Source organism: Molothrus aeneus, chromosome 8, assembly GCF_037042795.1.
Source record: "Molothrus aeneus isolate 106 chromosome 8, BPBGC_Maene_1.0, whole genome shotgun sequence".
In the NCBI taxonomy this organism is placed as follows: domain Eukaryota; kingdom Metazoa; phylum Chordata; class Aves; order Passeriformes; family Icteridae; genus Molothrus; species Molothrus aeneus.
The window spans coordinates 7,520,110-7,534,465 of record NC_089653.1 but is presented as its reverse complement, the minus strand read 5'-3'; the positions used below and the strand labels follow the sequence as shown (position 1 = coordinate 7,534,465).

At 39.3% G+C, this 14,356-nt stretch overlaps 1 protein-coding gene across 2 annotated transcripts in view; it reads right to left on the bottom strand.

Moving 5' to 3' along the window:
• CCDC6 (coiled-coil domain containing 6) overlaps nt 1-14,356 on the bottom strand; it is a 51,236-nt gene that overhangs the window by 28,256 nt on the left and 8,624 nt on the right. For both annotated transcript variants that reach the window (XR_010783995.1, XM_066554386.1), the window contains exon 2: nt 3,200-3,349. Coding sequence is in view for 1 of the 2 variants with exons in the window: in XM_066554386.1 (XP_066410483.1) it covers nt 3,200-3,349 (150 nt within the window). In the remaining variant the exon portion in view is untranslated. The remainder of the gene's footprint in view (nt 1-3,199; nt 3,350-14,356) is intronic.

Sequence of the window (14,356 nt, the reverse complement as noted above, 5' to 3'; positions counted from 1 at the left end):
AACAGGAAAACTATCCAATTACAGAAAAGATATTGTAATAAATTTTAAACTGACCATGTGATGTGTCCCAATAATGCCCTCTTTTCCAAAAAATGAGTTTGTTTTAATATCAGGAGTTTCTCTTCTCCAATTTTTAACCTGTTGTTCTATGTGGGTATAATTTCCAGGATTCAACATTGAAGAATCAAAACCTTCAGACAACAGATAATCTTTCAGAAAACAAAGAACATCAAGTACTATTTTCAGTTCTTTGCTGCTTAAAAAAGTTGCTTGCAAATCATCAATAGTCTAATGTCAATTTACTAAGTCCATGATCTCTAAGAGTTGAAAAATTACTTTCATGGAAACATATGGTAATATTGAAATGTTCCCTAATTCTACAGGTAAGCTCTTTAGTGGAAGGAACAATTTCTTCTGTATCATTTATAAGCTGCTAACCACATTACTGATGTTTAAGAGAATAGATTAATATCCAGGTTTTGTATTTCACAGCAATTTTATCACATCAAAGACATAATCAAGCCATGAAATAAGATCTGCATTCAGCATACACACAAACAGAAAAACAGTTTTAATACTAAACTGTTTGCTTTAAAACAAGTGCTCCACCTGTACTGTAATTTTTGAGCCACTGTAAAGGTATAAAAAGTCATGCAGAAATAAGGAAAACAGAATCTGCTGACCAGTGAAAGGGAAGGGTAAATAACACTTCAGCATATGCCATAAACAGAAACACCACTGGTGCCTATGCACAAGCCACAAAAGCTTCAGCTCTGGCCTTGTGGAGGAGCATTGATATAACCCTTTTCTCCTCTGTGCACTGAAGTTTTCAGGTGAAGCAAGAAATTCCATGCCACTCACCCCTCACAGGCAAACCACCAACACCACCAGGATGCTGACAGCTGTTCTCTTTTTCAAGTTACCTGGGTTATTATTCAGAGAGGACAAACTCACAATTTACTCTCAAAAATTGCTACCTAATGGTGCTGAGAGAAATCACAAAGCTTCAGGACGAACAATTTGGAATACAGCTGCATTTCTGAATTATTTTAAAATCTTCTGCCTGACATAACCATGTTTATCACAAAGGCTTACAGCAAGGCCACATGGAATGAAATCCAAGGCTGCAGGTGTGGATCAGAATTTTACCTCCATACTCTTGTAGGTATGGCTATACAGCTTCTTCTTTCAGCACAAGCCTGCAGCTTGCCTGCTGAAAGCTGGGCAGTATCTATGGGATGATGTTGAATCCACAAATGAGGATTTTCTCCAGATGCTGTCTGAAAGGTGAGAATAACTCCAGCTTTATGTCTGCATTCTGTTTCAGATGCTTCTCTGCATCTTTCTTTCACCAATGAGAATGAAGTTTCACCTGTTAAGGGTTTCCAGCAGACAAACAGCACAATGCCCTTGCCTTGTTTCATACATAACAACAAGCCAAGCACCTCTTAGCCATTTTGAGAACAATAGAATGTTTCCTTTTTCTTTAACTTGGGGCAAAAGTCAAAGGATAGTTTCTGAATGCCCATAGCAAAAAAAAAAAAACAAAAAAACCCCCAGAAAAACAAAACAAAAAAAACCCCCAAAAAACAAAACAAAAAAAAAACAAACAAAAAAAAACCAAAACAAAAAAAAAAAACCAAAAAACCTGTACTTTTAGGTTGACAAGAAGTTTATATTTCTCTTTGCAATGTATGAACCTATTTTGCATAATTTTAGCAATTTAAGAATGCTACTAAAGATAGTTTAAAAAAATGTTAAAACAATCTCATTCTAGGGAAAAGGGTAAGCATATTTGAAGCAATTACTTGATGCAACAATTTACTTGCTGTAGAACTTTGTGGCACAAATTTGTGTCCAAGGTCATGATATGACTTCAAAACCCTTCAAACAAATCAGGTGTAATCCATGCTTTTACATTTAAAGTAAGTTTTGGTTTCCTCTTTATAATGTATAGTACAGTCCCACATAACCTGGTTCTGTAACAGATGTCTACATCTCCCTTTCAATTAAACAACATTGTTCAATGTACCATTTCTCCCTTTACTGCAAGAGACTTCAGTGGAAAGGTTTTTCTGTAGTGATATCCACATCTTACTTCAATTAGAAAAGAACAGTTGATACCCCTATTTTACTGCCATCTGCTTCTCTGTTTTTAATGAAAATGTATGGCTTAGAAACCAAACATGCCTCTCACTCAGAAACATCCTTGTCACTCCTCAAGAACAGCAAGGGGAAACATTAATACCAAGTAAGGGATATTTTATGCTGCTACTGAGCTTCCTGTGTGATAACAGGCACCAAAGAGACAAAGTGAGAGAAGGCCCAGTTTTCAGTGACAAAAGCACCAGATGGGATTAGCTCTGGTGGTGTTTCCAAACACTGTATTTCCTAACATGCCTTCAGTCTCCAGCTGCAGAACACAGCAATGCTTACAACATACAAATTAGCTCCTTTTGAAGTGCCTGGTTTTTCATGACAAAGCTTAGAAGTGATGGCATGAAAAAAAGCTCAGGCAGATCACGTTAAACACTCCCCTAACTCAGTACCCAGTCTCCTACAGGAGCCAACAGCAGGTATTTAGGCAAGACTGTGAGAACAGAGCAACCATGTAGAACACTTCCAACAAATACTGAACCACTTTCTAAAAATTAGTAACTTGGTTAATGGAAAGAGGTTTCTCTGCCACAAATTTTCCCAGCATCTTCAACTTTTTACTTTTACCATCAAACTGATGTGTTTTAATTCAGTAGAAGCCAGGGTTTTGTTACAAGTATGGACAAATTTGCATAAAAAGTTTCCTTTGCGCATCGCTGCACATTCTTGAATATAAAGTTTAATATTTCAGGACTTGTGTTAAGCACCAAATACTCCAGAAAAGAAAGTGTGTTTCACTAACATTTTAAATTAATCAGTAACTCTTGTCTGGAAGGCAGGTGAGATTTACTGCAAGCTATACCCATTTTTTGCATCATTATACAAACTTTCAGGTTCTCAAAGCTGAGTTCACAGATGCAAACTTCAAAGCAACACATTAAAAAGAAAGGTCACTCACTACACTCCTTGTACTTTGCTTTTATCAAGTGTCAGCTTTCCAACCTGACCACTTCTCTCAGAGTGCAGTCACACAAACACAAAAGTTCAGTCATCAGTCAGTCCTGAGGCTCCTGGGAGAAACATCAGTAAAGGCACCAATTACCTGCATCAGTTTTCTTGAGAGCTCATTAGTGAGAAATTCCTCTTCCTTTTCATAGTTTACTGCAAGTGTTTCTTTTTCTTTCTGCAGAGCTTGAATCTTCTTAAATAGAGTATTACTGATGAATTCTTCTTCTTGCTCTGCCCTTGCTTGCTGTGAAATAAAAACATAGTTTTGAGAAAAAAGGGAGCAAGGTTCCTTTCAAAACAGCTGCAATTATTTCATTCCCCTTTAAATGCTTATCATCCTGGAGGCCTGTAGGCTGGACCTAAGTGCTGTTACCAACCCCTTTTATAACGTTATAGGACCTTTTTTCATTTTTTGTTTTCAACCTTTTGACTTGAGAAACTGCACTGGTGCTTTAAAGTGGCCTCCTCCCAGCCAAATGCACAAACTCCTCAGCCTTACAAACTTTGTAAAAGCATTACAGATTCAGACAACTATTTTTACCTACTCTATGCCTGAAAAGGAGCCCCTGTCTAAATGTTCTCCATTACAAGCTGAAGCACAGCTCAGACTGCTGCATGCACCACTGTGCCCCCTTCTCAGATCCCTTAGACTGAGCTCTGCTTTCCAGGAGTCAAATAATGCTCCTCTTCTTTCACCCCGATACGCAGAGCCAGAGGCAGCACCGCTCCTCTCACAGGAATTCCTTCCCCTCCACCAGGAAAACAGCTGTGGTACTCCTCACAGCTGCTACTCCACTACATACAACAGCAACTCACAAAAATGTCATGGGCTAGCTTTACCCCAAGCTACTCTGGAAATCTTCTCCATGCAGAATTACCAGAAGTGACAATTTCCATTTCAGCTTACTGCACTCTGCACTGCTCCACAGAAAGCCAGCCTGGGACACTGCTCTCTTGCATTCCCTACAGTTCAGATGTGTGTATGGTTTTTAAGCATAAAGTTGATAAATGGAACATAAAAATGATCTTTTGAAAGCCTGCTCTGAAAGGCCATGAAGGGTATTTCACAAGGGCAAATGAATGATCACAGCTACAAATTGGTAGAGTCAACTCTTAATGCCACAGTTCAAAGCCTAGAACAACCAAATGACAGAAATACTGCATTTAACCAATGAGGCAAGTTAGTGTTAGGAGTGATTTTATTCCCTGCAATAAAAACCATTACTTGAACTGCACATATGTGATTGGCCCTGATTCTAATAAAATTACACCAGCTTATAGCTTATGCAAACATTCTGCAAGCTTTATTTCAGTAAACTTAGAGAGAGGAAAAACAGAAAGAGACACATTGCTGAAAGCTTATCTTCCATAATCCTCTGGCCAAAATGTGCCAAAATAACAATCTCTTTATACTTATTGTACACTGGAAAATGCTTGAAAGATTTCATTATGTCAGTGATCTTTTAACTGGAATGATATATTCCCTAGTGGTCCAAGAGCCAATTAATTAGACACCTTCAACATCTAGGAGAAAAGTTAATTAAAGAACATAACTGTCTTTCAATCTGGTGAAACAATAGGACAATTACAAATTTTCCTCATGGTATCACCAATGTCATAAAATCTAAAGCAGTGGTTTGGAAACTTCTCAGTTGAGTCCTCATTCCATCAAGTCCTTCTCTTCACATCTTTGTCGCTGCCTTCTTGTGTCTTCTCCCATCCCTACATTCTTTACACGGCCCTTTCCTACAATCTAGCTCCCTTCTCCCTGTCACCACCAGAGCTGGTACAAACCCATCCAGAAAAAAAACCAAAACAAAACAAAGAAAGAAAAGAAAAAGCCAGGTCAGGCAGAGTTTGCTGGCTTAGCAGCCTAGGTCCTGCACAACACCTCCTCTCTAATGTACTGCATCTCCACAGCAGAGAACAGCTACTCCAGCATGTTCAGCAGTGGTATTGTTATCTGTCACATCAAGAAAATAGAGATTTGTCCAAGAGGTCTGAAGAAATGTTACATTGTCAGCTCACATCTCAACGAATTAAAACTCCTGGAATCTAACTGATCTAACATCATCTATCTGGAATCTAACTGATAACATCATCTATCAGCTTCTAAATGTGGCTTTACTTAGAGCTACTAACCATCTTATGTCTTCAGAGACATTCCAGAACAGAGTAAACAAGTCAAATTGCAAGGGCTCATTGTCCTCAAATCATTAAAATTCATGCATACTGTTCCAAAATCAACTCCTCCACTGCCTTCACTACATAGGATTTTTACTTGTGTCTGTTTTTCAATGCTTCAGACAACAGAAGACAGTAACACAGACCAAGCTTACCTAAAATTAAATTAGAAAGCACTTGGTTCTGAAAAACAAAAGAATGAGGGTGTTTCTGCTTTGATTTCTATTGTGTGTAACTTGCACAGATTTGTTCTGTTCATGCTTTGCAGCAGTCAAAAGCTCTAAAATCACATTATTACAGCACCAAGTCTGCACAAGACTCCCTGCCAGATCCTGGTGTCACATTAACGCTGGTGCTCAGGCCAACAGGAGCACAAGCTGCCAAGCTCCCTGGCCTGGCCAATGCCCCTCTGGAGCTCATAAGGCCAGGCAGCAGGCCAGCACAGGCTGAGGAGACACCCAGGAACCAAGCCTTTCCCTTCCTCCTCTGTCCTCTCCTGCATCTGCCTCCCCAGCTGGCGTGGCACACAGCAGCGTGGTGCTGGCACACAGAGCAGGGGGAGCAGCCCTGGTTTGTACCTGCTCAACAACTGCCCTGCAACAACCCTGTGCTCACAGCCTGCAGGAGGCTCTGGGAAGGATGGGCAGGATTAAATCTGCCTCCCTTACACAAAGAACGCATTTCTCAACTGAACAGCAGCAACCCTACACATCTGCACACAAACTGTGAGCCCCACATATTCACACAGCACACTGAATACACTGAATGTCCATTTAATTTCCCATGGGTCAGCACTTTCAACACCGACATTTTAACTGAAAAACATCAGACAGTTATTTAGACTAGGTACAAACCTCATAATTCATTACCACATTTCTTCTAAATTTCATACTGAAACTTGCCCTTTATCTTGTTACTCATTAATTGGTGATAGCTAACTTATCTCAAGTAATAGGATAATTCATGTTTACCCTAATATTGCCTAAAGTCTTGAAATCTGTTACTCATTTAGCCAATAATCAAACTGATTTTTCTGGATGTGAATATACTGTTTTTCCAAAGGGATAACCTGTCTTTTTATTAAGTATCTGTATTTGAGAAAAGGCCTGATATCATCAGCAAAAAAAAAAAAAAAAAAAAAAAAAAAAAAAAAAAGAGAAACAAAATACAGACATCAGAAATGCTAGATCTTCCACAAGGGTCTAGAGTTCTTGGTTTTCGTCTATTATCCATATCACACTGGACATGCAATAATACTAACAGCCACTTACTCTGTTCTGTGTACCATATTACAAAATAAATTGCTAAGGCACTGAGTGATACAAAATGATAACACCTGATCAGTCAATCTCTGGAAACCTGAAACAAGCAATCTACTTTCAGCACAGATTTTCTGCATAACAACAGACATATCCACCTGTCTTCCATGTCTCAGGACTCCATGCACTGCTAACTTGGAGCATTCCATGGATGCATCCACTAAGGAAAACCTAATTATTGTGGTCAAGACTATAAATGCAAGGGCTATCCTGTTACTTTGCAGGAAATCAAGAATGAAGAGGGAGATAAAAAGCACCACATGCATATAAACCACAAAAAACCTCTTATACTTTTGAGGAAGAAAAATCTTACTATTTTTATTGCAGATGCTTGTGAAATCCTGATCACTAGTAGAGCTGATGCATGAAGTGTCATAAAAATCTGTCCTTGTGAGCTTAAATTTCAAGTCATTTTAAAATAAGAACTAAGGAAACATATTTTCCTAAACTTCACGTAGTAACCAAGTATCATATTAGGAAGTGAGCTGCACCAAAGTTCTTTTTTCACATGCTGCATATACTTCTATAAGGTGAAAGGTTTGCCATTAAAATATACTTTCCTTCTCTCAGTTCCTCTTGCAAATACACCTTTAGCAGACCAGGTTCACACTGCTGAATTTCCCTCTGCTCTCTTGGTTCTAGCACCAGCAGCAGCTTCTGTTTCTAGTGGGATGCTCTTTTTCTGTATCACTGCCCCATACACTGACCACACTGCTCTAGTGGCACTGTATTACATGAAGCAGCAAAATTCAGTACTTCTGATGAGCTTACACACAGTCACATAAAAAATAAACTCTAACAAAAAAACCTTTAAAAAATCCCTTCCACCCCACCACTAGCTCTTCTAAAAGCCTCACAAGCCTTCCTGATACTGCACAGCAAGCAAGTTCAGCGATGCAATTAATACCTGCTCTGTAATCAGTATCAGCACATTATCAGTGACCTGACATGAACATGTTCTTGCATTTTAGTGTCAGGTGTCATTTCAGACAATTTCAGCAGTAAACATTTCACAAACTGCCCCAGGCACCCACACAAGGCGGATGCCAGGCATGCCCAGCCTGCAGGCTGTCTCCAGCAGCATCCAGGGTGAAGATGACACAGGATTTCAGGGGATCTTACTGGAAACAGCCTACCAAGCATTGTTTTGATCTAATCCACCCCTGAAGGTCTTTCATCTTTATGTCAAGAGCCACCATGACCTCTTTACCTTTCATCCAACTTTTCCTGGTGCAGCTTGTAACCCTGTAGATGGAGCTGAAGAGCAGTTTAATCTGCCACAAGAAACTCAATCTTTGCTACTGAATATAGACTGGAGGGTTGGGACAGGTTTGGGAAGAGATGATCTCAGTTACTGCACATGTTACACCGAACTAAAGCTGTCACTGCAGAAAGCAGCCCTCCCAAAAGTTCTGCTTAATAGGATGAGCTAAACAGGGTGACAAGTGCAAGAAGCTACAAAGCTACATATTTTTGAATATGCAGTTCTTGCATAAAATAAAACCTAAGCTTCCTAAATCTCTTGAAGTACACACTCCTCCTCTCTCAGTACTAGTGACTGCTCCGGCCATACTCTCTGGCACCAGGTTCAAATGACACAGAAAACTACAAATGCAATAAACACTCCAGTGAGCTGATACTGCTCCCTTACAGGAGAAACTTTTACAATGCAGCTTTTTTTTTTCCTACAAACATTCCAGCTGCATCTGAAATGACCACAGTGCATGCAATGTGCCTTATAGACAGTGAGAAACATGAACCACCACAAGAACAGAAGTCAACAGCAACTCGGAGAACTCCCACTAGTGCCAAACTGCAGTGAGTGCTCAGCAGCACATTCCTGCCTGGAAGGGCTGAAGGACAAGGAATTCCCACCCAAGCCCCAGTAAGGACATGGGCACAGCTTTCCCCTCACCCAAGGGAAGGTATTTCTTTCAGCTGGGTGGCCTGTCTGAGAGAAAAGAGTGAATGCTCTTGTGGTTGAAGTGGTGAGCTGGAATTCAAGTTCTGGGGTCAATTTGTAGTGAGATTTCCTGTCTAATCTGTGACAAACCCGCAGGGCAATTTCCTCTGTTCTGACATAAAAGTACCTTTTTCTTTTTCTTCTCCCTTCTTTAAGATGAGTTTTCGGGAGTAAGAGAGCAATAGAAAGAGCCATGCATTTTTATCTTTGGGCATACAGTACTTCCCAGAAACCCCAAACAAGCACTAATACCTTTGAATGGCTCCTTCAGGACCCCAAGCTGCTTGGCTGATTTATTTATTTTTTTTTTAACACAGACCTGGTGGTGTAGGAGGAAAGCATTTTTTTGGTTGGTTGGCTTCTAAAAACAAACAAACAAATAAACAGACACCACCCTCCACCAGAAAAATCACAAACTTCCAGGCTTACCAAAAGTTATTCTCCAAATACACTAAGGAAGAAAGAAATTCCTTATTGAAACTCATCCTGAGAACTTCAACTACTCTAAACATTACCTATTGTGCAACATTAAAGCCACTGAAGCAGAATTGCTTCAAAGCACAAGTCCTATTATATTACAGCTATTTAGTAGATGAGTTCTGCTGCAAGAGGAGACAAAAATATATCTGTTTTTTATTATAATAATAATAATACAATTTATTACTGTAATAATAAAGGAATAACTCTAAGATAAGCTACTGTTTAAAGTATGAAAATACAGTTCCTTTTAACCTCCATTTATAGTAGGAAATTCTCAGTCCCCTTCATCCCCCACCCCTCTCCCCTGTAAAAGGTCAATCAGGTTTTGGCCAGCCATGTCAAACGCCTCTGTCACAGCACTGCTGCTGCCAGCTCCAGGCACAGCGATGCCTTCCCTCGGTGCCCAGCAAGTGATCCAACACATGGCCACACAAACCCACAGCAGATGCACACTGACGAGAGAAATGAGCTGACTCAAACAACATAAGAAATGCGTTCTTCTCCCAAGTCAGTTTTAACCACAGTCAAATGTTTTCAGCTCGTGCAGCCTGGTGGGATCTTCTCCCAAAAACTCGGGAGCACACAACTTGTGGTTTGGGAGGAGCACTTGAGAACAGCTCTCAGAAGTGACCAGCTTCCTAAACACAGAAGTCACTGGTATTCTTTCATGCTGAATAATCTCAGCATCAGCAATGAAGTAAATTGTTTGATGGTATGCAATCCCATTGCACACACTTCCTTCTCTGCATTTTGATGTTGACCTGAAACCCTTGCACAACTGAAACACACAAGTGGTAAAAATGAAATAAGCAAGTTATGAAAACAAGCTCATTTGACAAGCATAAATATTTATAAATTGAATGCATTTGGCTAATTACAAACTAAGTGTAACAAGCTATATGAATTTCATAATTAATACAATCAATTCCTGAATTTACTTACATAATTGAAAAATAATTTAAACAGCTTTCTTCAAAACAGAAAAAAAAATAATATACTCCCTTCAAGACTTTTTATTATATCAAAATACTGGCACATTAAGTAGTTAATAAAAATGCAGCATGTGAAAAAGCCACATTCTCTGGTGACTGACAAAATGTCAAGATAAAGCTTAGAAAAATGTATCAATAACTTTCACTGAGCACTTTAACCATGACCACATATTGCTATGCAATCTTAATATAACTAAAGATTATATGGTAACAAAGCACCATCAAGGAAAAAGTATCAGGGCACATGCTAAACACTTCCTATTCTGAACACTCAACATGGCAACCTTAAGAATCTGACTATTCATTAGACACATGCTTTATAGCTCTTATTTTTCATTCACTTAAACATCATCATGTAGAACAAGCTCCCAGACTGTTATCAGGGCTGGAGTCTCTGCTTCCAGCACACAAGAGCTGTAACCTGAGCCAAGAGAAGTCTCAGGCCAAGGCAGGAATGACCCAGCAGGAAAATTAAATCTAGCCTGCAGACCTTTCCAAATGGCTCTATTTCATGAGGCCCTTCCTCTGTCCCATGGCTGCACAGGCAGCATACATTTTCTACCCTTGCTGCATTTTCAGCAGCACCGATTTCCAGAGCACGTGTAGAGTAAGTACCATGTATATAAGCATATAATAATATCATGCTTATGTTCATGATACTTTACACATGCTCTGGAAGTCAGTGCCCCTAAGTCCTCAAGTTCATTGCATACAAGCCAATACTGCTTCTGCACATGCAATCACAGCCAGGAAGGCACCAAGAATGGGACCCTGTGAGACACCTCCATCAGCCCAGCACAGGCAAGGCACCATTCCCAGCACAAAGCTTCAGCAGCACATCTCTTCCAGAAGATGGTGCTTTGCCAGGGACTTCCCCAGCTTTGCTAGGTTGCACCTTGCATTGATAAAGACAGCCAATATGGAAAATACAGCTACACTGCCATATCAAACTCTGAACCAAAGTTTGAAACATCTCTCTCTATTAATCCTTTACTGATGACTACTAGAAAGAAATTTGTGCTTTACTCTTTGACTTCTAACTGCACAGCTGTTTTACTGCTGGATTTTTTGCACTGGAAAGTTTGCTAGTTAATTAATAGTGTAAAACAAATGGAAAACAGAAGCATGTGGAACAGGTTTTGCTTTGCTCAACCTCAATATAAAAATGTTGAAAAACATCACAAAGATGCACATGTACACATAGTAGTTTTATGTTCAGTTTGTCTGAATTTTCAAATGCACAGACTTGTCAATGTGAAAGACAGAAAAAGGATCATTTTGCTCTCATCTTGTAGCATACACTGTTTTGTTGGAGGTGGTGTGTGTTAATAATTTTCCACAGCCTATGTGATCGTTGGAATAACCACACATCTTAAAACGCTGCAGTTTATTTCACCTGCATCTACAATACTCAAATGTAATGAAATCTAGTTGATATGCTACTTAGAAACTAATAACAACAACTTAAATCTCAGCACCATTAGTGCTAGGACCTACAAGGAATGTAGTACACCCTAGTACAAATTATTCTGATATCAGATGTCGAATGCATAAACACTTCTTAAATTAACATATTTTAAATGTTTCTTAGTCTATTTTCTGACCACTGATAAATCAACATTTATCTTCAATGTAACCACACATTAACTAATTCATTTTGCTGAACTGACCAATTAGGAAACTCAAAACTGCACACTCCCAAAATTTCAGAGCAGGAACAGCAAAAGATTTAGCAGAAGAGTAGACTATTAGTTGACTAATTTAATGCCCAGCTTCTGTTCAGAGGTATATTCAGCCTACAGGTACTGAGCTGTTCTAAAATACCAACTGCTCAAGATGCAACCACAGCAAACTCCTGTTACAAGTAGCTCTGCAGCCACAGCTGTTTCTCTACTCAAAGGCACAAGAGCACAAGTGAAAGCACTGAACAGAGATTTAACAGTCACCCTCCGAAATAACCTCCACAAAAATCCTACTTCACTTCATGTGGTCCAGGTAACTCGTTGCAAGCATGTAAATATGAAAACCATGTTTTTCTTCATTGGAGTACATAATGAGAGTTGAAGTGTAAATCTGCTATACCCAGGTTTTTCCAGCTGCATGGCATGTGCCAAGGAGTGCCACCTGCATACCAAGGTATTAGCAGTGACTGTCCCTGCTCCCAGGCAGAAGACTGCACGTTTTCTCACTTCAACTGGGTCCTGAGCATCCACAGCCTGTGTATTCATCATCCTTCCCTTCTAGGTAAAAGTGGCTTTCAGCACTTGTAGATCCTTCTTTCAAGTGTGTATAACCTCTGGTATATCTACATCAATCAACTTGCTCTCCTTTAAGTTTTTTAAAACTAGGGATAAACACCGTCAGATAAAGATCCATTTATGGGGTTTTCAAACTGTAGATGCTCACCATGTAATTTCTTAACTGTCTTTAAAACTCTTAAACCCTTTTTATTTGGTGGTGGAGAGGCAGGAAATGGGACTGTTGTTGGGATTTTGTTTGTTTGTTTTATATGACGAATTCAAATACAGCTTAGGTAATCATTAGGGATGGCAATGTTTTTCCCCACAGTAGCAAGGTGTCCTTAGCCACTCAACACAAACAACCTCTTAAGAGGGTTAAAATCTCCCCCACTTTCCTCTTACACAAACTGACTTTCCAGAGAAACACTTTCACAGTGATTAACGAGAGCTGGAGATGAAACTTGCTATTAATTATAATCATACCTTTTCCTAAACCAAACCAACATATTCACAAAGTGAACACAACACTGTCCAACTCACTGTTAAGGTACATTAGCTCCAGCTCCATTACAGAAAAAGAAATGTTTCTACTTACCTCTCCTAGCAGTCAATGAGTAGTTTTTTGGGTTTTTTTTCCTTCTCTACAGTTTGGATATTTTACAGTACCTATCACAATATTCTAAAGAGAAATTTCTTTCCATGCTTTTGAGGCAAGAAACAAGTTTATCAATGTGTAGTGTATGAAAATATGATGAGGAATATGAAATAATAAGTCCTTGGCCTTTGTATTCTCTGTCTCTGGCCCCTACAAACAGAAATTTGCAGGATGTGGGGGAATGCAATCATCCTTGAATATTCCTCCTATACAGAACTAAGGAAGTAGGTCTGACACAGAAAGTTTTAGGAAATGCCTAGCCACCTTTCCACTCACAGAGCAAAGACAATCCAGTTACATGTAGCAATATTCAGAGACAAAGGATTTTCTGCATATCTAAATTTCAGGATAAATTTACTCTGTGAAATTGACTTTGGGAGTGTCCCTCTTCTTGACCCAACCAGGATTTCATGGCCTGTGAGGACAGAGGTTTTGCCTAGTTAATAATTCCTGGCAAGATGAGCCATGACAAAATGTCTACTGTTCATTTTTAACAGATGTGAGAAGCACATACACTTTAAAGCTCTTGCAAAAGCGGTGGTTGAAACCCTACATTTTGCAAATTTGGTAATAGTGGCTTTTGCTGTTTATTTGAAAATGAAGCAAAACAAAGTGCAAATCCCACCACCTGGTGAAAGTAGAAATTCAACCGTAGGTCAGAGAAAGAAGCATAAGTTCATATTGTGGCATGCTAAACATTGCTGGGTTTTATCATGTCTGACTTGTTAAGAAACATTTATACTTTCACTCAGGACCAAAGCATATCATGGTGGGAATTATTTATATATGTGGTAGGAGTTTTAAGTATGATTAGCACCACCACCACCACCAAGGGAATTAAAAAGGCCTTAGCTTTACAGTAATAAGCAGAAACATCACATTTTAGGCAGTTTAAAAAATTAAAGCATTTGAGGAAACTTTACAGACAGCTGGAACACTGCTAGGCTGTTTCCATCTACAGCAGGGCTGAACAGATGCTCATCCACTTCACTGAGCCCTCCCCAAACTAAGACCAGACTGTGTGTAATATTAGAAATTTCAAACTAAGTAAAATTCAGAATTGAGAGAGGAAGAGAAGCCTTATCTGAAGAGTTTCTCCATCAGTTAGACTATCAGCTGAGCTGAGGAAATACCTACTTTTCCAGGAATAAAACTGCTGCAAGGGAATGCATGAAGGGATAAGAGGACTCTCAGGAGCTGAAAGGATCGTCCCCATAGACACCAATTAGCCTACAATGCCTGTATTTCAACTGAATAATTGAAATAATTACAACTCAAGTGCCAGGATTAGAAACTGCTTCAATATTTCTATAAAAATTGCTTCAGCTTTTATCAAGTAACCCTTGCACCCCACAGGAGAGATGTGAAACCCACACATCTGTAATTCAGAGTTCCCCACTTAAGATACATTTTTACTG